A 25,486-nucleotide genomic window follows, 5' to 3' on the forward strand; every position below is an offset into this window, starting at 1 on the left:
TTAACCCATTAAGTCTTTCAGTCAGACAGACGGTTGTCAGCATGCAGCTACCCCTAACATCCAAAAACACAAGGGTAAACACACAAATCGATCCTAAAATAAGGAGTTCAATAACTGGACACGGTGGAGCATCTATTTAGGCATTTAATAGTAATGTTGAAATGACTTGCTCTCAGAAAGAAGTTTACACAGAAGTTGCTTTCATTCTGACAAATGTTCAACTATCTCACTTAAAATGAGTGGATGATTGATTGTGATTCAATTTACATTGACTACTATTACTTGGTCACATTATATAGGCTGGAGTGACGAACAGATAAAGTCCCTCCGACTCATTGAGATAACTTGGCGGAAAGACAAATCTCGAAGTTAAAATAAAAAGCTATTTGTTGTACACATTTTATTTTTGTCACTACTGCAGTACATCAGGAATACTGCCTGATATTTTAGGACAAAAGAGATTTCAGGGGTGCCAGGTGTTCATAAGTGCTTGTGATCCAATCAGATGTGATCCAGCGCAGAGTATTACTACAGGCTGCAAAACTGTTTTTGTGCAGTTTAATTCATCATCCTGTTTGACCAGTTTAATATCCGAAAATTAGATTTTGTGTGGGAGCGTATTTTACAGTGTGTGCATGATGTTGCAAAATGTAATTTCATGTGACCCCTTTCAGTGGTTTTCCAGTCCTTCTTGAAGCAGTTATATGTTGCTTTTCCTATTCTGTTATGTAACGTTTCACTTCAATAATTGTATGCATCCCACGTGGAGCAATTAAAAAGGATACAGAGCACACACTCTAAAATGGGATAATAATCACTAATAATTAAACCAAATACATGCTAAGTGGTATAGTCAGTGGTGGAAGGGGGGAGTGGGACGTTTCCCAAGTTTCATCCATATAGCATTAACAGTTGCCCTAAAGTTATTTAATGTTGTATAACTTTTCTTTGTTACTGAGCTATAATGCAAACCACATTTTATTCACTGGTTTTCACAATACCAATTTATTTACGGTATTGTTTTCTGTTTTTTGGCTATTTGTATTATTCTATTTTTTTCACAGCAGTATAGAGTGATACATGCTTCTTTAATGAACTCTGATTTTTATTCCGATATAAATAACTTAAATTAAAGGTGCACTGACAAACACAACCCTGAGTTATTTTCCTTAAATCGCGACTATTACTTTATTTGAAGTCATGGGTTTTTGAGTCAGTGTGTGTGTGTGTGTGTGTGTGAGAGTGTGTCTTAATACTCTTAAGCTGTTTCATAACAGTAGTATCATGCCTAGATTAATCTTGTCTGTCTTTATTCGTCCACAGTGTAGCAGGTTGCACCTCAAAACCCTTGAAGCAGTCTTAGTGCCATGTAAGTGGGAAATAAATGGTGATTGGTTGGGTGGCGTGTTGCCATGTCAGCATCGCCATGACTTGAACATGAAGTGAGCAGCTATGAGGTTGGAGGTGACAAGTTAATTATTGCAGCATGCTGAATTCAAGAAGTTATTGCAGCGGTCACTGAAACCTCAGGTGGACATCCTGCTTTATATTCTGCTTGAAGATTAATGTGTCACACTGATTAAATGCCACCATGCAACCTCTGTAACCCAAAGTTCACAGGTATATTCATATTCATATTTCAATTGTGCTGTTTCATTGATTTTACAGTTAATTCCAGATGCAGTTTGCACACAATTTGCACGACGTACCTGATTACATTTTCAATCTGAAATTTGACTGTGTGTCTAAAAGTCTACTTTTTACTGACAGACTACGTGTTTAAAGGCCAGATTATAACCCTGATTTGGTCATGACGACGAAACGTGGCAGGTCACCATGGGCAGAGAGGGGATTTCAAATCTGTTGCTGTCTGACTTAGTGAGAGCTTCTATGAATATATTGACCAGGCTTGATTTTTACACATGAAATAGGAACAAATAGGAAGGTGTTACAGTAGTTTGAGGAGGAATCTAAAGGCACTGTGCCTGTAGAGCTGTAAACACCTGCACACATCCGTTGTGTCTATTTTCAGTTAGATAATTAAGATGAAATAAGATAATTCAAGACAATTAACTAATAAAGACCAGTTAAGGGTTCCAGGCTTCTGTGTCAGTGCATTTCAGTCTACCAGACTAACTTGTTGATTTTATACATATTCTATTTAGTTTTCCAAAAAAAGCTAATTGTAGATGTTGCTCTGGATTAATTTTCTGTCCGGTCCAACGTGTCCTCAATCCGACTTGTCACATACTGACACTTTGTCAGACCTTTTGCACTTGCTTGGGTTTAGGCAACAAAACCACTCAGTTAGGTTGAGTAAAACCACCATGGTTGTGTCCAGAACCAAAAGTAAAGGGTAAACAACATTTTCTATGTGTGTCTATTAATGACATGCATGGGTTTATATTGTAGTTACTTGAAAGCTAATAACATCTTAGACAGACATTGGAGGGTGCTTTGTTGGCATCAGATGCCGAGTAGTGTGACAAATCGTTGGTATTTCAGAACGTGCTGTCAACACTTTAAATCTTCTTTTTGATGATCAATTAACATCCTTAAATAAAAAAATGTAATGACTGTCATCATCTTGGGTAACTTCATTAAAAATTGATAAGGCTTTTGAAAAGTGAAATCCTGAAATATTTCTGAAAACAGCCTGGAGGTAAAGTAACTGGGTCTTTGAATTGTCCCCAGAACACCGCGGTGCGCCTGCTCACTCTACTCTCGTCATCCTGCATTTCACTTGAGAAAATCTATAACATCACCATGAAATCTTTTTAGGGTGCCTCACATTCTCCCCCCAGCTGTTGAAATGCTCAACATACAAGCTAAAGTTATTTTTTCTTCAAAAAGATTTCTCCTGTCGGCTGAACATCCATGAGATTTTAGAACAATGTTTACGAATTTTGACCAACGTTCGCTAACAGATGGTGTGTAGCATGAAACATGAGATTATGAATTCCATGTGTAGCAGATTGTATTATCCAGGACCTCATTTTACTAGCACAATAACTAATGCTATAAGATTGTACGCTGCACTGCTCACCAACTCTACAAATATGATTCAGTAAATACATTTAATAAATATGAAATATAGAAGAAATAAATTAAAAGTAAACAAATGGTTGCTGCAGCTGACTCATTTTCCAGAGTTTTTCCACACTCTGAATCAAAGACAATCTTATGTGTTTGTGTGTCTTTATGATGTATATTTATGTGATTTAATGCTATTATAAATAACTCTTATGTACCTAACTTTATTTTTGATCAGACGGCAAGGCTAGTTAGCGGTTGAAATGTTGAAAATACATTTCTAAAGAATGACCTGACGGTCTGTGTCATGTTAAACAACTACTGGTCAGTTCAAACGTTTTACAGCACATCTACGCTCTCATTGTTTCTTTTATTTGATATCTGAAGTATAGAAACATGGAGAGAGAGAGGGAACAAGTCAGTATAAACCCAAGGAACTTAATGACAATTGTGTTATTGCCTTAAAGTTCCTTTGACGATTTTCTTAATTTTGAGATACTTATGTCAAAACATAATTTTGACACATTGTATTATTTTAGTTTTGGGGTTACGTAATAAAATTACCACTTAGTCTGAATATGAGTTTGGATGAATTTGGATTCACTACTTCTGCCTCTGGAGCCAGTTCTTCTGCCCCTGGAGCCCCTTCAAAGGTAAATCCAGCCATGCTGACAATTAACATTACTTGCAAATATTACTTACCTTCTGTTTTTAGAATGTTCTGATCCACTTTTTGTGCACCATCTTAATATATTATCTTAAACAGTGACCTACTTCTTCACATATAGACCTAGAGAGAGAGAGAGAGAGAGAGAGAACACACGCAAACATACACACTTTAGTGACAAATGTGTCGCCTCAGAGTGAAATGTTTAATAGTCAAAATGTCCAATTAGACCATGTGAGTCATGTGTGCGCGTGGGTGGAGGCTATATATTTGCTTGGTTCCGCAGTCACCAGCTTTACTTAAGAGCCTCAGGAGGATGAACCAAGCACCTGGACTACTTTGGAAGAGTTATTGAAAGTCCTTTCTTGAGGAGTTTCAGTTAAAGCGTTTTCTCCCGTTGCCGCGAGTCTTGGAGCTTAATTCGGGACCATGGAGGAACTGGCCCGGGAGAGCATCAGCCTGATGGCCCGGTCTGCGTCTCACGCGGACCCGCCGCGCCTCGGCTCGTTCGGCGCGGTGTTCATCATGCTGAAGTCTGCGCTCGGGGCCGGGCTGCTCAACTTCCCCTGGGCTTTCCAGAAGGCGGGGGGAGTGACTAGTGCCGTCAGTGTGGAGCTGGTGAGGCCCGAAGAGCAAACACCGTGTTAGTGCACTGTTAATACAGGCTTGATGTGCGCATTGAAGGCCGACATACGTTCATGGCATTGTTAGGAATTTTGAACGAGGGGAGGGGGGGGGGGGGGGGGGGGGTCGTTTGTTTGTTAGCCTGCAGACTGTGTAGACTAGTCATCACCCCTCATTCTCTCCCTGGTGTGAAAGAGGCACCATTTTCACATGTGAGCTCTAATGAAGCTTCCACTTTAAGTTGAGGACCTGACCTTTCATTGCACTGCAGAAAGAAATGTGTGTGTGTGTTTGTGTGTGTGTGTGTGTGTGTGTGTGTGTGTGTGTGTGTGTGTGTGTGTGTGTGTCATGGATGGATGGATTTGCATTCTGATTTTCCAAGAACAGGCCCAGGGGCTCAAGAGGTCCTGGGGCTCCCAATGAGCCTCTGATGACACTTGATTTCATTTTGAGTCCTTTTCCTGTGTATGTTCCCATAATACTACATCAACAAACAGTTAGTCTACATTTAAAGTAAAACAAGTAAGGGAACCTACATTAGAATAGGCAGAACAATCTTTATGGGGCCCGTTGTCTAATGGTGCGTCCATGGTGTGTGTCCTGCAGGTTTCGCTGGTCTTCCTCATCAGTGGTTTGGTCATCCTGGCCTACTCTTCATCAGTCAGCAGACAGAAGACATATCAGGACGTGGTGAAAGAGGTGTGTGGAGGAGCTGTGGGTCAACTCTGTGAAGTCTGTTTCTGCTTCAACCTCTTCATGATCTGTGTCGCCTTCCTGGTGGTGGTTCAGGACCAGCTGGAGAAATGTAAGGCCTGAATGACGTTATATTATTTTCATGATGTAGGTTCTCTCGTTACTTACAATGGACCACTTGGTCAATGGCTACAGGCTCTTGCTTTTGTTTTATTGTCATCTCTCTGTATGGAAAGTAGTCATAAACTGCGATGTCCCACATTTGAATCACCTTTGTCACATCTCTCACTCCCTCGTTTCATATTACTGATATGTCTCTGCTGTTTGCAACAGGAGCTAAGTGTCCAAGGTGGAAAATAATTAGTTGAACTAAAGTTCTTAGTTATATTTAATTTGTGAATTTATCCATCCTTGTTATGCAGCTCATCTGTGTCCTTTTGCATTCAAGTGATTCATAATATCTTTCGGATTTATTGTATTGGATGCTTAAGATAATGAATAATTCTGGGACATATTGTCCTGACTTGTTTTCTATTATAATTTCAGGTATAATCGTTAAACAGGTATTAAATTGCATTCTGTGTGGTATTAAAAAGGTCTAATAAACCCTTTGCAGCTGACGCTTTTATCCAAAGTGACTTAAGTGCATTCAACGTTGTCCATGAGTACAAACTCAGAACAACAAGAATCAAGAAAGTACGGTAACATTTCTTCAAGAAAGCCAAACGTACCATAAGTAAGTGCCATTCAAGTGCCACTAAAGTGCTAATAGTTTTTTATTCAAGGTGTAGTCTGAAAAGATGTGTTTTTAGTTTCCGATGGAAGCTGTAGAGACTTCCTGCTGTCCTGATGTCAGTGGGGAGCTCACCATTGAGGAGCCAGGACAGCAAACAGTCTTGATTTTGTCGAGTGATTAGCTCGCAGTGACGGAGTCACGTGTCGATTAGTCGATGCCGAGCGGAGTGAACGGGCTGGGGTGTACGGTTTGACCATGTCTTGGATGTAGACGAGACCCGATCTGTTCGCAGCACGTTACGCAAGAACCAATGTTTTGAAATGGATTCGGGAGGCCACCGGTAACCAGTGAAGGGAGCGAAGGAGCGGAGTAGTGTGGGGGAATTTCGGGAGGTTGAAGACCAGTCGAGCAGCTGCATTCTGGATGAGCTGTAGAGGTCGAATGGCATTAGCAGGTAGACCTGCCAGGAGGGAGTTACAGTAGTCTAGCCGCAAGATGACCAAAGCCTGGACCAGAACCTGTGCCGCCTTCTGAGTGAGAAGGGGTCGTATTCTCCTGATGTTGTACAGCATGTACCTACAGGAGCGTATTATTGCGGTAATGTTGGCAGTCAGGGAGAGTTGATTGTCGAGTGTCACACCGAGGTTCCTGGCAGTCGGGGCCAACATTGAGTTGTTGAAGGTAATAGTCAGGTCGTGGGTGGAAGAGCCTTTTCCTGGAAGGAAAAATAGTTAAATTTTGTCAGGGTTGATTTTCAGGTGGTGTGCCGACATCCACTGAGAGATGTCAGACAGGCAGAGATTCGTGCTGCTACCTATGTTTCAGATTGGGGAAATGAGAGGATCAGTTGGGTGTCGTCAGCATAGCAATGGTAGGATATTGGTAACATATGGTAAGACTTCATCTTATCCAAACATTATTTCTCCAACCGGTTCATCACAGACTTAATGTCCTATTCCGGTTAACACTATCAAATAATTATTTCTCTATCTCTTAACTAGAGCCATTGTCACTAAACTTTTGGCCACACTAAACAGCCTTTATGCTGCTATCACCTGTTAAATAATAATTCAGAATCAGAAATACTTACAGTTTCTCTTATAAATAAGCCTAAATAATTATTTTAAAAAAAATTAATTACCAGACTACAAGAAATGTAAATAAAGGACTATGTAAAATATAATGTAAATGATATACATATTGCTACATTGTAAAACATAGAATACAAGTACATAACACAAACAAATACATATTTGCAAATGTGTGCATCAAACACTGTAAATAAGTGATTAAAAGATGTTGAGAAGTATAAGATATTTGTGCCTGAATTGCACCACACTGTTTTCATGTTTTCATGTTATTAGGAGTTTGTGATCAATTTAACAGCCATTTCCATATCAAAATATTAATCTCTCAGACCACAAATCATCCGCACTTTAATTTTCATTCTAGCTAGTATTAGGGTGAAAACATGTGACTGGGAGCTGTAATGCTACCCTTTTTCATTTTTCCCTTTGTTTTGTCCATCTTAAAATCCCTTTAATGTTTTTGCTCTGTTCCAATTTTAAACAGAGCACTTGATTGGATTTACAAACACACTCCCTCAAAAAAATTCATCAATGATCAGAGATTCTGCACAGAGCAGAGAATTTAACTCTCGTGGGATTTAAACACGTATGCAGGAATTGTTGTTTTCATTATTCTTTATGTTCATCCTCCAACGTTATTGCATTCATGTTGCAGCCATTTAAACAACATAAACCAGCCTTTTAAGCAGGTAACAAAAATCTGTAAAGCATCTGTAAATGATTCTGTGAGCATGCAGATATTTATATTATTGCTGCTATTGTTATGTCTGCAAGTTTCAGCAGATAAATAGACTCTAATTTTGACTCCGACTTGTTCTTCTTCCAGTGAGTATTTCTTTATACGAGACCGTCACTGGGTCCATTGAGGGAGAGATGCCTTATCACTGGTACTCCGACCAACGGTTTGCCCTCTTCATCATGTGCCTGTTCATCATCTTACCACTGTCCATCCCAAAAGAAATCGGCATCCAGAAATACACAAGGTATATGTGGTCACAATGACATCCAGTCAAAAGGTTTATCTTTATGTGATTTAAATTAGAATCAGAAACACTTTATTGTCAAGTACGTATGGACATACAATAAATGTGGCTTGGTGATTGGTGCATAACAATAAACACAGTGCAATAGTTCAAGCCATAATTTAAACATGAACATAGGAAAATGTACATTAGAATATGATAAACAAACAACCAATATAAGAGTATGTTCAAATAAGTTGTTTATTAAAGTGTATATGTAAATGGTTTTCTAACAGTTTTCTCCTCATGTCAGTGTGTTGGGAACGCTGGCTGCTACGTATCTGTGTGTGGCAGTGATTGTCAAATATTACATGATGGAGAGCCACACTGCTATAATTACTCCAGAGCACAGCCAAGGGTCAGTAACACTGTTTTTAATGGATGCATTTGTGGTTGTATGTTTATCATTGGCTTCTCATTGCATACAGCTGTTGAATTGTGTGCATCAATCAATGTGTGTGTTTGTTTCTTCAGTGTGAGTTCATGGGCTTCAATGTTCAGTGTCGTGCCGACCATCTGCTTTGGCTTCCAGGTAGGATCAACTTCAGGGTTTTAAGTCTGAAAGTAGTCAGTTTGACACATTCAAATGGTTTAACACAAATTTGTAGTTGTCCATTTGTCTACATTTTAACTAATATTTGGGTTGCTATTTTTGCCAGTTGATTTGTGGTACTATTACTTGTGGCCTTGCACACCTTTCAAAATGTGCTCATTAGCTTTTATTTTTATTTTCTCATGTTCATGCTAGATAACGGTCAAATGATTAACGATGATTAACAATGAACTAAGTATGACCAAAATAAACATTTACCCAACTCCTGTTTACATACACAAACAATTACTAAAGCATGTTCAGCCATAACAATAAAAATATTCATATTTTGGGAACCGTAGTAGCAGATGTCAATAAATGGATCGCATATAATGTATATCCACGTATGGAGGTATGTTACCTAAGTTACTCAAAGCTCAAGATACTCTCAAAAAACATACTGCAAAGCAGCCATGACTCTGGATAACAAACATAAAAGTTCCCCAAACTGACCTGAGTGTCTGTGTGTGTTTGCAGTGCCATGAAGCCTGTATTGCAATCTACAGCAGCATGGAGAACCAGAACCTCTTCCACTGGGTGGTCATCTCTGTGGTCTCCATGATTTTCTGTTTGCTCATCTACACTCTAACCGGTAAGTTCAACTCTCAACTGTCGACCTCTGTGCTCACCTGAAAGCTGTGAATCACATTCGCTCTCTCTCATCTCCAGGTGTGTACGGCTTCATGACGTTTGGACGAGCGGTTGCCTCTGATATTTTGATGTCATATCCAGGAAATGATGTGGTCATGATCATCTCCAGACTACTTTTTGGAATATCAATCATCACCATCTATCCTATTATTCTTCTTCTGGGGAGGTGAGCGACACCGGAGTTAGTTTGTTTTGTATTGTGTGCGTTTTTGTGTGTGTTTTAACATGCAACATGTTGTTGTTTCTATCTGTGTTTGTGTGTGTGACACAGGTCTGTCATCCTGAACCTGATGCTGCGTATTCAAAGACATCGTCGGGGAATCGTCACTCATTTGTTTGAGAGTCGCTGCAGAGTAGTTCTCACCGTGTTCTGGATCACCATCACTCTTCTCATCGCCATGTTCGTCCCCGACATGGGGGAGGTCATCAGTGTTATCGGAGGAATCAGCGCCTTCTTCATCTTTATTTTTCCTGGTATGTAAACAACCTTAACATATGTATATGTGTATGTATCTCTGTTTGTAATGACATGATGTGTAATGCATGGCTTTATATTCAGATATAGTTTATGTTTGTTATATTGTTAGTCTCCTGTAAATCACTTTGAGTTGGACTCACCTGTATGGAAGGTGCAATGCAAGAAAAGTTTGGTTTGTGTGTTACAGGTCTTTGCTTAGTGTTCACTATGCAAAATGAATCAGTCACTCCAAGAGTCAGGTGAGTGAGGACCTACAGACTCATATGTGCATGAGATTATTAGGATAATAATTTTATTTCCTAGTAATTTTCTAGTAAATTCCTAGAAAAATTAATGTAACCTTTTGTAACCTGGAATCTTTTAGTCTCTTCATAGCCGACTGAAAATGCAAGAATGCATATTAGTTTACAGGCAAACACACAACTCAAAATATATGGAAAATACATTTTCAGATAATTAATTAATAGTTCATTCACATTTTCATAAGGTTGAATAGAGATTTCCTTGCAAAGAAATTTCTATTTTCTCTATAATTTGTACCAAATTACGTGTACTCCCTCTTAAATTTCAAGGAAATTATTTGCAAAGTACACATTTAATTTTAGCAAATTAAACCAAAAACAAGTTAACAGAGAGGGGGTTTCATAAAAACATGTGACCTCACAGGACAGTGAGGTCACATGCTGCAGACTAACAATTACAAAACTGATGCAAGTTATCAGTCGGCAACAATCTGCTTCAATGAGTCATCACCATTCAAGTACACAAAGTCCTTCTTTTAGAGTTTGGACTGTGTTATGTTAAGGAAAGAAAAACAACGAATAAGAAAGTGTCTCTTCTTTTGTAGAATAGAAATAGCTGGAAGGTCGGTAAGGCCGCTATGGGTATCGATATCCATTAGATCCATTTTAGGAAGATGTTTGAAAAAAAAGTTTATTAATGACTTTTAATCCCTGTGAGGAAGAAGATTCATATTGTTGCCAAACAACTTGGTGTTAAAAGATTTCTTCCTCTTGATGTTTCTTGTTATTCTTTGCAGGGTGATTTTATCAGTTTGGGGAGTCATAACCATTGTAGTTGGAGCCTTCATCTTCGGACAGAGCACCACCATCGCTATCATGGAGCTTTGCAACAAATTCTGATTTTCCCACGTTTTCACCACTACAACAGCTGCTTCACTGACTTCACAGCGTTTTTTGCACAACTGAAAGTTGCATTTGTAAAGGTGGTTTTCAGTTATATATATGATCCTTATAAAGGTTCTCCATGACCTTGACATAAACTATATATCTACTCTGTAAGAATATGTATCTGTGTGTGATGCATAAATATTGGATTTAAATGGGCAATAATATAATGTCAAAGAGAAGAATGCAATGTTAAGTATTCCATTGTTAGGTAAGTGGAGAAAAATATAGTTTGAGTATTTGTTTTATTATTTCATTTGGTATACCAACAATATAGTTTTAGTATATTAGATAAGCATTCACAAAGTGTTGCCTCTTTGAGTCTTCATCGTGCTTGCAAAATCCTGCCAGGGGGCAGTATTGTACTACAGAAGATTTATTTATTTATCTGCACAGTAATTAATTCATATATGTGTGCAATTGCCCGTTGGAGACACAGATAAGAGACACAACTAGTTCTTATTATTGTTATCTTGGTGCTGGGGATCTTTTTGACAATAGCATGCCACGGTTTTATCAAGCAAGACGTTCCTTTTAAATGTATATAGATGGATTGTGTGCCCTTGAAATGCTTGTTTACATGTACGCAGATTATAACATGCATCAATAGCATAAATATGTTTTTCTTTCAAGAACATGATTTTTATCCTTCCTCTGCATTTCTCTTGTCACTTTCTCTCCCCTGACCTCCACATGGCCTGAATCATATGAGTGATTTACATCTGAAGCTTTCGTTGAGCACAGATTGATGGCTGAGGTATGCTGAACATCATTGTTTATTGTTTATCGGCTTACAGCTTAAAGGAGTTATGGCACGCACTCTGAGAGTGCACATGCTCACACATGCGTGTTAGTGTATGAGTGAGTAACGATTTACAGTAAATCTAGAAAATGGGTGCTGTATCTGTGCCTGGAGGGGTGTGGTTGAAGCAACATCAGCCATGCTAACTTCACATAGCTTCTCTATCTGAACACAAACTCTGTTGTTGTGTGTTTCCAGACTCTCTAGAAACACACAGCAGCTACTGATAAATGCTTCAGCTTGCTTTATATATCCGTCATCCCGTGCAGCATTAATGTCCTTTGGGGAAAAACCTCAAACTGTGATACTCTACTTGTGTTTAGCTCATGGGATTATATTTCAACCTGCTGGCCAAATGACTAAATCCACTAAATGCAGGAAAAAGAAAATCCTTGAAAATCACACAAACTCCTACTCATCCTACAGCTGCTCTCTCTTTCAAAGGCAACTCAGCAGTCCTGGGAAATACAACTATCTTATATGGATACCAGGAGCTAGCACTTCAGTTCTCTGTTTGTTTAACTTGTTTCAGACATTTGTGCCTCCAAAAATGAAATAATGGCCGACCTAGCTATGGTATGACTTCACAATACTTATTGCTTCTTGTCACACCAAAAATAAATAAAAATCTAAAATAGTTGTCTCCAGCCATGCTAGTGACTCTGTGAGGCTGAACTAACAGTGGTGACTAGAACTAGCATAAGTATGCTAACACACGCACAATGACAATGCTGATGTTGAGCAGGTATAGTGTTTACTAAGCAAAATGTAGTGTGTTTATGTGAACTTTTGCAAGTTCTTACAAATGTTGTGTTGTATCTACATGGTTGAATGCACTTATTGTAAGTTGCTGTGGATAAAAGCGTCAGCTACAAACGTAATGTGATTTGCTATGAGCGCAAAACAAGAAGTACAGTTGAGGCTGATGGGAATACAGGTTGAAGAACAACAGAAAACAAATTGGATCATTGAACTGGTCACTTAAAGGCAAGGTCCGTAAGTTATTACATTTCAGCCTCAAGGGAACATGAATGTCAGTCTGAACAAAATTGCAATCTATCTAATAATTATGGAGATATTTCAGTCCGGACCAATGAGGTGGACCAACCGACGAGCTAACACTGCCATCCCTAAAGCCTTATCCACCAGCATGGCTGAACGTCATCCATTATTCTCTGCATTTCATTATCTTTTCATTTTCCTCTGCCTGTGGAAAATAATTGCCAGGCCTCATTATTATGTTGTCCCCTTTAGCTACTTTGTTTTTGAAAGATTGCTTGTAATGCAGGGCCTATATGCTTCTCAAAGTCCTAATTAATGAATTGGCAATTTGTAGCAACGTTCCTTTTAAATGTTAATTGTTTCTGATAAGAGTGTCAGCAAGAGTCCTGAATGATTCTGTTTCTGTGTGTGTGTGTGTGTGTGTGTGTGTGTGTGTGTGTGTGTGTAGTCTCTCACAGTCACTGTCATACCGATTGTAATCTGAATGCCTTTTGTGTTCAGAATGGGAAAAAAGCTATTAAGCTCCTGTTTAATTTGCAGATAGCCTGCAGTTTTATGACCAAAAGAAAAGAGGGATGTTACTGTATCACTGTGTGTGCGTCTAACGGGGTATTGCATGCATGCCATGGCTGGGTGCATGGATTCTGTTTGACCTTGTTTATAGCAGGCTGAGATCATTGTGATGGAGATAACTTGCATCCATCATTTTGCTACTCAGCCTTTTATTGAACTGGTGACAGTAAATCTTTGACCTCCGAGCTGAACTCTGCGGGATCATAACTGCAGTGGCAATGAGCTCAGGTGAAGGAGAGGCCTCTGTCACCTTGTGTGAGTGCAGCACATCAGGACAATACTATATGCTGTTAAAAATACTAGAAGCACACTAGTGTCTTGAAATGTTTTAACGGCGTTTCTCCTTTGCTAAATAGCTTTTTCTTGTTGAATTTATAGATACATTATTGTGTGCAAAATAAACCATAATGACATTTAATTGCATGCTGAACAAGATAACTTCATATACTACTGCAAATGTATTGATCAATCTCTGGTCATATTAGATTAGCACAATTTGAAAATAAATATAACAGAAGTTTAGTTTAGCTGAAATTGGAATGTGCATATTTCTGTGACATGGAAATAACAATAATTTGCAATGATCCTTTTAATTTGTAACCCTCTGATAATAATGTCTCTCAAATCAAAGAGGGAGAGATAAACAACCAAACCCCACAAACTTGACTAATTAAATTTTCTTCAGAAGTTAGATATGTACAACAAAAAAACACGATTCAGAATTAATCATATTCTTGTGTTTACCCACGTGACTATGAATAACAATGCAGAATAGAAAGCAGCAGCAAGACTGCATGATACATGTCTTCTCCCTGTCACGTGCAGTAGGTCTTCCCTGATCTCAGACAGAATTGTCAACTCAAACTCTGTGGAGTGGGCGTATTCAAAGGCCTGGACCCAGGCAACAATTGTACTTCATTCGCCCACTTTACTTTATCTTTATATCATTATCTATTTATCCAATTACAGTGAAGTGATGACTGCAGCATTCACATATTTTTGGTGAAAAAAAAGCTTCCTGACAAAGAAATGAAGTAGGATCACAGTGACCTTTGTCCCCTTTAATGTAATCACAAAATCTACATTTATCTTCTTATTAAAATGATGTTAAAATCTTAACTGTGTTTTTAAATGTTTGCAATAATTGTATTATTAAAAGAAAAGTTATGTCTCTATAATGCAAAGGATCTCAACACCTGAAAGAAAACAGGTGAAATACTATAAGCACATTTCTATCAGTAAGTAAAGATTCAATGTAATGTATAATATAGACAGAAGATACCAGTTACAACTGAGACAGTCTTGTCAGCATTGTCCCTAACCCTGTGTCCTGAACCTTTGCTGATTTCTATAAATATAAAGACTAGTCAATGCAGGATAAACCGTGTTATCTTAAATAAGGTGCTGGAAGTATCATAAAGCTCAAACTGGTGGCATGGATATCTGCACACTTAATTCTAGATTTAAGCGTATGACTAAAACGACTAAAAGCCTAGCCACGCTATCAGCTCTCGAAGGCTGTATTTAGTCACAGGAATGTTTGAGCTAAATGCTAACATCAAAATGACAATGCAAGCCTGCTGTTTTATATGGTAGCATGCTAGCATTTGCTAATCGCCACTTAACACAAAGTACAGTTTAGTCTGATGAGAAAGGCATTAGTTATTTGGTCTTAAACCAACTATTGGACAAACGCAAATAAAAGACAAGCTGATATTGTTTTTCCAGCATTTTATGGCAATCGATCCAATAGTTCGGAGGTTATTTCAATACAAAACTAAATGTTTAACCTTGTGGTGGCACTGAATTCAGCAGGATACATACACTGGGAACCATGAATGTGGTCACAATTTTATGGATTATGATTAATGTGCACTTGTTGAGTTATTCACATTGTTGGTGGTGTTGGAGCTTTGGTATGCAACCAACAGAGAATAACCAGGTGTTTGTAAGTTGAGTCACAACGTTTATTCCCATAACAATAAAAAAAAAGGCCAAACAGGTTTTCATCCATCCATCCATCCATTATCTCCCGCTTATCCGGGGTCGGGTCGCGGTGGCAGCAGGTTCAGCAGGCCGACCCAGGCTTCCCTCTCACCCGCAGCACTTTCCAGCTCATTCTGGGGGATCCCGAGGCGTTCCAAGGCCAGCCGGGAGATATAATCCCTCCAGCGTGTCCTCGGTCTTCCCCGGGGCCTCCTACCAGTTGGACGTGCCCGGAAAACCTCTAATGGGAGGCGTCCAGGAGGCATCCTAACTAGATGCCCGAACCACCTCAGCTGACTCCTTTCGACACGAAGGAGCAGCGACTCGACTCCAAGCTCCCCCCTGATGTCCGAGCTCCTTACCCTATCTCTAAGGCTGAGCCCGGCCACCCTACGGAGGAAGCTCATTTCGGCCGCTTGTATCCGAGATCTCATTCTTTCGGTCACGACCCAGAGTTCGTGACCATAGGTGAGGGTTGGAACGTAGACCGACCAGTAAATGGAGAGCTTTGCCTTCCGGCTCAGCTCCCTCTTCACTAAGACGGACCGGTACAGCGCCTGTTTTACTGCTGCAGCCGCACCGATCCGCCTATCGATCTCCCGCTCCACCTTACCCTCACTCGTGAACAAGACCCCGAGATACTTGAACTCCTTCGCTTTGGGGTAGGCAGTTTGCCCCCACCTGGAGGGAGCAATCCGCCGGTTTCCGGCAGAGCACCATGGCCTCAGATTTGGAGGTGCTAACTCTCATCCCTGCCGCTTCGCACTCGGCTGCAAAACGCCCCAGTGAATGCTGGAGGTCACGGTCCGAGGAGGCAAACAGGACCACATCATCCGCAAACAGCAGAGAGGCGATCCCAAGACTCCCGAACCGGATCCTCTCCGCCCCCTGGCTGCGCCTAGATATCCTGTCCATGAAGGTCACGAACAGGACCGGTGATAAAGGGCAGCCCTGGCGGAGGCCAACACCCACCGGGAACGTGTCTGACTTACTACCGAGGAGACGAACACAGCTCCTACTGCAGGCGTACAGAGACCGGATGGCCCGTGCCAACGGGTCCGGCACCCCATACTCCCGCAGCACCCCCCACAAAAAACCCCGAGGGACCCGGTCGAAAGCCTTCTCCAGGTCTACAAAGCACATGTAAACTGGTTGGGCAAACTCCCAGGACCCCTCCAGTAATCTTGCGAGGGTAAAGAGCTGGTCCACTGTTCCACGACCGGGACGGAATCCGCACTGTTCGTCCTGAATCTGAGGTTCGACAAGCGGTCGGAGCCTCCTCTCCAGCACCCTGGCATAAGGTTTTCCCGGGAGGAAGAGGTTTTCAAAAAATGCAACAGCATACCATCTAAAGTGAAGATAAATGGTTGAGTTAGTTATTTAACTCTATGTTATGGTTTTGCAGATAGTTGTTCAGTAGGACACTTAAAGTGCAGTTTCATGGCCGAGTCACAGTTGGTTTGTTAGTTGAGACCTGAGTGGACTGAATGCTGCAGGGAAGTGGCTGGAAGTGGGTGGAAGTGGCTGGAAGTGGCTGCCCTTTAGGAATAATATACCACATCGAGTACGGATGCTGTCGACCTCTCTTCCCATTTGCGGAGCACATTTAATTATATTCAAAGTCACATACGACCTTTAAAACCTTCAATCTCTTTCATACCAATTGTGATATACAGTATATGCTGTTGCATTTTATTTGAATACTGTAAACTCAGAGCTTTTTACATGGCTCTGCATACCTTTCCCAAACGAATCTTAAGGTCAGCCATAGTTGATAGAGCTACAGAAAAGTACTAAATAGATTCTTTCAATCAATTTAGCAGTTAGTATGTAACTGTGTATTTTCAAGAGAAGCTATTTCATTTCCCCCAAACCTCTTCAAACCCTTCCTCAACCTGCATTTTGACAGTACTGTCGGAGCATTAAGATATAAATAGAATTATATCTTCACAGAGCACACATTAATATTACAAAAGGTGTTGCCTTTATCGCAGTAAATTGGTCGACAAAATGTGTAAACCCACCATTTTTTTAAATCCTAATTGCACCTGGATATCCCAAAGGTCCATTATTTATGTATGAGACTCCCTCTGTGAGTGTCCTGCTTTTACTTAGCCACATATTTCTTATTAAAGTCTGAATTATTATAAACAGCATATCTATGTGAAGTATATTGGATGGGGAGGAAAGTGAATGCAGTTTGTAAAGCCCATACAAACATGGCATTAAAACAAGTTTCCATCAGCTAGAGAGATCTAACAATTATATAACAGGATGACAACGATCAGTTCACTGTGGATGATCTGTCTGGAAACATCCACACAAGCAAATCCAGCAGACTAAAATTCTTCTGAATTTACCCATAAAATGAAAGTTCAACGCTAACCTTTATATTTAATCATTCTCAGCGGTTCTCAACCTTTTTTCAGTGATGTACCCCCTTTGGAATTTTTGCCATAAAAAAGAAATGTAATACGCATCAATGTGCCATCAGTGTCTGGCTTAATAGAGAATATATAAAATGCAGTCTATTAACTTACACTTATATTTAATTGAATATGTATGATTTTTTAATTTATGCTATTTTTTAAATATATTTTTAAGAAATCTCAAAACAGTAGATTAACTATATTCACCAAAGAAAATGTTCGGGGATGTAATATTTCACGGGATAACTAGCTACATTTGGTTCATTGTTCTGTATTGTTTATTGTTGCAGCTTCCTGCTACCTGAACAAATACATTATTATTTAATATTATAAATTAAGACACAAATGTATTGATCCCTGGGGGGAAATTCACAAGCGATCCAGCAGAAAATGAAGCAATTAAAATGAACTCCACCTTTACCAGTTGTAACATGAAAGTGATGAACACATTAATTAATGTGTCAATAATCAAGACACAATTCTATTATACATTTATTTTCTCCTGTAACGGGCCATTCAACATTATGAGTATTATGTGGACTGCAAATAAATTCTGACGCTAATATTTGTGCAATCTCTTGACTTTTATTTTGATGCCAAATATAAAACAGACATATTCTTTTAAGAGAGGCCAAGCCCACTCTGCTGTGCGCACGCGCAGTGTTATTCTGAGTCACGTGTCGTGAACGCGTGATTCTGTTCCCTGACGGCAGCCACAGTCCGGTGAGTGTTGTGTTCAGTAACTTTCAGGGTCCTCGTGTCTCTCTTGTCGACAGGCAGCGCCACAGTTGCCGATGTTTATCTCTGAGAGACTTTCTGCAGCACAGTGTCAGCAAAGTGCCTCATGGCCGGCTCGAGGAGACTCAACTCGGCCACGAGCACTGCGCCATTCAGTGTCAACGAAACATTCATCACACATTCATCACAGTCTTTTCACTGTCCCGACACCACCACACATGCAGCTTCGTTTCATCTGTAAATACCACACATCATTGATTTGGGTTCACTTTCAGTGAGCAGAATCTGGACATATATTCACATTTCCCTTAATAGGAAACGTAAAGCAGTTCAGTTCCTATTGTTGCCAGAAGTGCTAATTTCAAGCTTCCTATTGTTGGCTTATTGCATCTTTTTTTATTAATATGATGCTAATGTTTTTATATTAGCTGATTAGACTATACGGATAAAGTGCCATGAAGTATTTTTCAAATTACTTGAACACAAACATGTCACTACAGCTGATAAGCCTGCAACTAATGCTAAACTAGTATTCCTTGGTAATTAAAAAAAAAATGTTAAGCTTGTCGCAGCTGTAGTTGCTTTACAATCCCATCTGAGATGATACACTCTTAAGACCCACTTAATTATCACTCAGCTCAACTTATCTCAAGTCTCTTTATCACCTTCCTAAATCTTTTATGCTTAAACACATCAGGCTGGTTTATGTAAACGGCAGCTGAAATAACACAGCAAGAAAGCAGATGCCTTTTAATACACACAAGTGGTGCTTAACAATATGATTGATGAGGAATAATTGATGAGCGTACGAGCCATATGCCACATATTGCCATACATCACTGAGTCACTGCAGACTAATCAAGAAATGACCCGGAAATGACCAGTGTTGTCATATAAATCATGTGCACATGAGCTGAGGATTAGCTCTGGGGTTAGTTTGATTCTGACTGTAAATTATTTTATGTAATGAATTATAAATTGCTCAAGATTTAAAAGAGTCTATCTCCCACAAAACTGAAGGAATTAAGTGTCCCTTCAAGGGTTGAGAAAATACTTCTATTTTTTTAAGATAAGTAAATGATAATAAAAACTCACTAGGTTGTCTAAAGGATACGCTGCAACAAAGAATATGAATATGTGTCTTTCACAGTTCAACACAACCTTTAATCTAACTTCCTTTATGAGGAGACTGAGTTGTGGTAGTGTTGAAGAAAACCTCTTGATATTGTGGGTGAAGCTCTTGCTTGGTGAGGTAATCACCAGTATTTACAATCTGCCCTGTTGCCTGAGGGTGCCACATCATAATGAGTCTCCATAAGTAATTCAACACCACTCATGCGTGTGGAGAAGAATGAAGGGTTGCGGAGCCGGGCCTCTGTAATGTATAATTCACTGTGAAATGTTCGGTTGGCTGTTCTTAAGATTGACTGCCTTTGCCATGTAAGCAAGTCGCATAAACACTCTGGTGGATTACATCAAAACTCAAAGTAGGTAATGCAGGTTTTAATCAGAGCATTTCAAACTCCTCTTGTTCTGCTTCAACAGGTGTGAAGGATGAACTCAGACAATGGGACCAGGAGGAAAGTCTGCAAGCTGCAGCATGTCAACAACACGGTGTCGTTTGACCCTGAAACACTGACTGAGATTCAAGGTATGTTTAGTAAAATTAGAACATATGTGAAACCTTCGGCTGGGGAGTGGTGCGTCCCAGACCCAAACGCCACTCTAAGACACTCTGCAGAGGAGCACCACGGGCTGCAGGTCCTGAAGGCGTCTCTGAACGAGGTCAAGAACCAGCTCAGTGACAAAAATGTCCAGGTTTGGCATCAGCACACCAACTCCACCAATCGAGCCGGGAAGGCGATCGCCGCCGTACGTTCTGCTGCCAACGCGGAGATATGCACTCAGGCCTGGTGCAAGTTCTATGAGATCCTGGGAACCTTTAATCTTCTTCCAGAGGAGGCCCTTCAAAATGGAGAGCTGAACACAGTCCACCTGTGTGAAGCTCCAGGGGCTTTTATAACCGCTCTGAACCACTACATCAAAACCAGCGAGACCACGCGCTACTGTGACTGGAGCTGGGCCGCCAACACTCTCAACCCGTACCACGAGGCTAACGGCGGCAGCACGACGATTTTCGACGATCGGTTAGTTGCTAACACACTTCCCTGGTGGTTCTTCGGATCAGATAACACGGGCAACATCATGATCCAGAAACATTTGCTGGAGCTGCAGGCGTTTGTGGCTAACATGCGCAGAGTTGATGTGGTGACGGCAGATGGTAGTTTTGACTGCCAGGAGAAGCCAGATGAGCAGGAGGCGCTGGTGGCGTCACTGCATTACTGCGAAGTCACAGCTGCGCTGCTGCTCCTGAGCCCCGGCGGCTCCTTTGTGTTGAAGATGTTCACTCTGTATGAACACTCTTCCATCTGCCTACTCTACCTGCTGACCTGCTGTTTCCACTCTGTCAACGTCTTCAAACCGGCCACCAGCAAGTCAGGCAACTCTGAGGTTTACGTTGTGTGTCTGAATTATGACGGCAAGGAAACTGTGAGGCCTCTGCTCTCCAAACTGATTCGCAACTACGGACCGCATCTGGCTGACCGAGAGGCACTTTTCCCAAACTCGCTTGTCCCAGAGTCGTTTCTGAAACAGCATGAAGAAGTGTGCTCGTACTTCCACACGCTGCAGGTGGAGACGATCACAGAAAACCTGCGACTGTCTGACGAAATGAGCACTCAGCAGAGGCAGCATCTCGACTACATCAGGGACTGCACAGCTCAGCAATACCTTCAGCGCTTCCAGGTAGGTCTGTAGAGGCCAGTCTGACTGTAGGTTAATTCTTGACCTTTTGAAACAGAAGCTACAAATTATTTCAAATAAAGGTTCAATTCGTAGCTGGACTCAAGCTTTCGGTCATATCACACTGTCTTCATTCGCAGATGGAGTTTGCCCAGTTGTCATTAAATTATAGGTGTTTTGATTTTTCTTTTTAAGGGATTTTTTGTGCATCGTTGGCTTTTACATTAAGCTGAAAATGTGTGGGGGTTTTTGGGACAATTTTTAAGTCTTCAATTCAGTTGAGTTTTTAAGTCCTTCTGCATGTATTGAGAAATGTGGCCAGAACAACTGCAGAGCAGTGTAGAGTCTTCATGAGTACCCGACCTGAACAGACCTTAATAACAACTGAACCCAGACCCAAAAAATGTGACCTGAACAGACCAGAGTTCAGAAGTGGCCATGCTTTGTAGGTACATCAGTTTGTGTTAAATCAATGTAGAGGCTTTAATTTGGTTAATTTTAGATTTTAATTGCTTGGTTCATACAGTAATAGAAGTATAATGTTTAAGCAACTTGACAGGGGGGTTCAAAGCAATAAGCTTTCAAAAAGTCGACAATTTAACATGATCAAGTGTCTGTGTGTAGGTGAGCTTCCTTCCTCGAAGTCGATGGATCTCTCGAAACACAGTGAGTCCCGCCTGCTGCAGCGTCTCATCGGGTCGACCTCAGGGACAGAAGAAGCAAACAGGCTCCTTCAATGAGCGGAGGGAATTGCAGACCATGAGCTGGAGGGAGCGCATCAAGAGGGGTTGCCATGCCACCTGGGTACAGACACACTTCACCGGGGCCTTGGGGACAGGCTGCGTTCTGAAAGGACCCCTGTCCGGGTGTCATGTGGATTCATGGTACGTTATCGTCGGAGCTGCACTGCCTGCTGTCAGAAACTCTGCATTCTGCGATGGAGGCTTGTTAAACCATTTGAATGAAGCGCTGCTGGACACAGCAGTAGACTGGACTCACGCTCCTCCCTGTGACTCTTGCCATGTGGTTAGCACGGCCTCCATCTTGTCCGATGTTGCAGGTCTTTGTATCTTCACAGCTGACAGTGATGGGAACAGAAAGCACAGGCAGTGTTTGGTGTTTGGGGGCTGCTCAGTCTGGGATGCCTGTGAAAGCCAACTGGGGGATTTAGTCTTCACATTTTCTCCAGAGCCTTCAGCTCCTCCAAGAGGCTGCATCACGCTGCACGACGGGGATCCGCTGTACCAGCAGCAACTCTTAGGTTGTGTTGCGTTCGCCGTACAGACACTGAACTCTGGGGATGCCCTGCTACTGCCTGTGTTTTCTGCCTTCACCCGTGTCACCGCAGCTGTTGTGCTCTGCCTGCATGCGTGTTTTCGCTCAATCACGTTCAGGTGTCCGCCCCCCTCTGGCATAGTTGGGACAGTGCTTGTGTGTGTTGGTTTCTGCCCTGAAGCTGCTGCACGACTACGCCCGGTTCTCACTGATGTCCATAACTGCATGGGTCAGCTGTTAAGAGGAGAGGAGGACTCAGGTAAAAATCTGCCGTCTGGGCACCACAGTCAGATACTGCAGTTTGTCCCTATGGAGGAGCTGCTCACAGGAGGACTAACTGAGTTCCTGCGGACCATGAACTCTGAAATCATTCAGCAGAAGCTGCATTTGCTCATGCAATCCTAGTGCAGTTGAGTGAGCTAAATTTCTGCAGGAGCCACATGCATGTAGGCAGACTTCGCCTCTAGAGCATGGATATTCAAATTATGCTTGTATTTTATATCCGTAAAAGCCATTTCACACAGTCAACAGATGTCCACCACTTTTTGTGGTGTTTTCTTATGTGGGGAATTTACCATTTAAGGTCATTGCTCGTCTCCCAATGTGCAAATGTCCCACCAGAACAAGGTCCTATTTTGTAAGAGCACCGTTGCTGCATCCTGGACTACATGCTGTCCAAGACCATTGTGATTGGTAAACAACAAACAAGCCAGAGCGTTTTTTCCCCCTAAAGCAGGATGATAATGGGTGCAGCCAGACCGTCCTCCCGCGCTGACACAGTGCTGTGGAGATGTGGAGCGAGACTAAGTGAGCTCTTACTCTGGGCTACAAGCTATCGCCGTCACGGTCCGTTTTGTTCTCGGTGACTGTTTTTTTCCAGCAGTTAGTCACTGAATCATTTTGTATCCTGATATCAAGAGTGCTGCACTCATTTAGCATTGCACTGCTATAACATTGTCATGATCAAAATTGATGCTGCACAACCAGAGAGCATCTCTTTTTACTCCATTCATTCTTATTCCACGTCACGTCAAATGACAGCACAAAAGGTTACTACTGCGTCTACTTTCAGATTGGCATTTTACCAAAATGTACAACAATAGAAAACCATAGGAAATGTGGTAAAAACATAATTAGAGACTATCAGATTGGACTGATACCTATATGTTGTTGATGCATTTTAGCTAATTTATAGTTATTCCAGATTCATCGGTATCAGCTTGTATGTCGGCTGATAAGTAACAAGAAATTGCTCAGTCATCCGGACACGTCTGTCAAATGTAGTCAAGTTTGGAGGTCTTCCATACATTTTTTTTTTTGGTGCACTTTTGTGCAAAAAATACGATTTTAATTGTGAGGATTGTAAGGAAGTGAAGATTAGAGCCTGGGTGATATTGAAAATGTAATGCCAATATTGACAAGATTTACTCTTGAGAATTGTGAAATAAGATGACTGAGTTAATATCAAATTAATTTATTATGAATGAATTACTAAATAACATTTAAATAACTTGAGTTTTAATACTTTTTTCAATTATTTCATAAATTGTTGGTTCATTTATATATTTCACGCAATTTGTTAAAGATACATTTTTTGCATATGCCTTTTTTACTTTTTGTTTTAATAACTATTAAAGGTTTAAATTTTTTACCAAAAATGCTTCTGAAAAATAAAAATGTCAGTGCTCTGTGATGGTGACTTTCTTATTTACATATACGCTTATAAATCCCTGATGATAACGTATGGTAACAAATACAATCAATCATTAACCCGCATGTTGAATACGGTAGCCCTTCCCTCCACCATGAAGTCTCAAAAGCATCTGTGTCATTAGTTATGTTCCAACTAAATTGAAGTGTGCCACATCTAAAGCTTGCGACAACATTGTCTGATGATACAAAACTTGCAGTGCACGAAAATGCAAATTACATTCAGCGCTTGATCAGCAGAAAATCATCTGTAACTGAAATCACTGAGGACTTTAAGGGGGTTGAATAAACGATAGTCCAAACCTGTCAGTCACGGACGGTTGTGTTGAAATCCACAATGAAATTAATATATCTATTGTGTCCAGTGAGACAAACCTTCTATCCACATTTGAAAGGACAGAAATGTTTTTTACTGCATTAACAACTGTTAATGAAAAATGTTTTGTTCAGATGAATTTTATTAACTGAGCATTGGAGACACAGCACAGCTGTCGAATGATCTCTGACCAGAGGGAGGTTCTGGCTATAATTACATACAATATTACATTTAAAAAACTAAACAAAAGGTGTGTTAAGAGCTAATCCTCTCCGGAAGGAAGAGGGACATTGAAACTTTCAGCCCTCAATATATGTATTCTGTGCTGTCTGAGAGTCACTTTGGCTCAATACGAGTCTGTTTCACAGCAAAAGGAGATGTGACTTCTCACAGTTTGGCTCAATGACCTCTGATTAGTCTGGAAAACTGGACTGCGTTCCATCTTTTGATTATCTGTTTCTAGAGGATTTTGGGTCTTCTGTTTGTTTTTTCATTGGTTCATGTTATTCATTTACGTTTAGTGTTTCCTGATTTTATTTAGTAATCTCCACCTCCCTTTGTGTCCCGTCTGGTTTTACTTCCTTTTTCTTGTTTTTTGTGTGTTTTCCCACCTTTGCCCTTATTAGTTTCACCTGTGTCATCAGCCCTGTCTGGACAGATCCTCTGCTCACCTGTTCCCACTTCCCCATTAGCCAGTTACTTCGACTGATTTATGATTTACCTGATTTTTTATCATCAAGTCCAAGTCCAACTATAAGACTGATAGTTTATTAGGTTCCGCTCCATGTTGTCAGATTTTCTACCGCTTTACTCATCGAGTGGTTTAGTGGGTCAGAAGTGCAGGAATATGATTGTGCTCTCTGATTGTATCAATAATATTTTATCATTTTGAGTGTCAGTGAAGACTTTGTATGGATGTTTATATGCATGAACATTCAACAAATTCAGATGTTCAATAAGATGCAGCCGCACTCTTTTTAGGGATTCAACAGGTTTGAACAGATTTGTGTAAAGTAAGGGTTTGAGGAGGTTTGAGGGTGAGCTCGACGCAGTGGTGCTGCAGTGGGAAATGGCCGCCTGTA

General features: G+C 40.7%; 2 protein-coding genes across 2 annotated transcripts; both read left to right on the forward strand.

Annotated features, from left to right (window-relative positions):
• Positions 1–4,129: 4,129 nt before the first annotated feature.
• On the forward strand, positions 4,130–10,726 carry slc38a8b (solute carrier family 38 member 8b). Its single transcript, XM_034529090.1, has 10 exons — positions 4,130–4,318; positions 4,931–5,129; positions 7,668–7,824; positions 8,117–8,221; positions 8,338–8,395; positions 8,933–9,047; positions 9,125–9,272; positions 9,378–9,580; positions 9,772–9,823; positions 10,624–10,726. Exons 1-10 carry the CDS (start codon positions 4,130–4,132, stop codon positions 10,724–10,726), a joined length of 1,329 nt encoding a protein of 442 aa, XP_034384981.1.
• A 7,502-nt stretch (positions 10,727–18,228) lies between these two features.
• Positions 18,229–24,070, forward strand: cmtr2 (cap methyltransferase 2). Its single transcript, XM_034529426.1, has 3 exons — positions 18,229–18,286; positions 19,847–21,106; positions 21,728–24,070. Exons 2-3 carry the CDS (start codon positions 19,856–19,858, stop codon positions 22,781–22,783), a joined length of 2,307 nt encoding a protein of 768 aa, XP_034385317.1. The 5' UTR covers positions 18,229–18,286; positions 19,847–19,855; the 3' UTR covers positions 22,784–24,070.
• The last annotated feature ends 1,416 nt before the right edge of the window (positions 24,071–25,486 follow it).

Source organism: Cyclopterus lumpus, chromosome 3 (assembly GCF_009769545.1).
Source record: "Cyclopterus lumpus isolate fCycLum1 chromosome 3, fCycLum1.pri, whole genome shotgun sequence".
In the NCBI taxonomy this organism is placed as follows: Eukaryota; Metazoa; Chordata; class Actinopteri; order Perciformes; family Cyclopteridae; genus Cyclopterus; species Cyclopterus lumpus.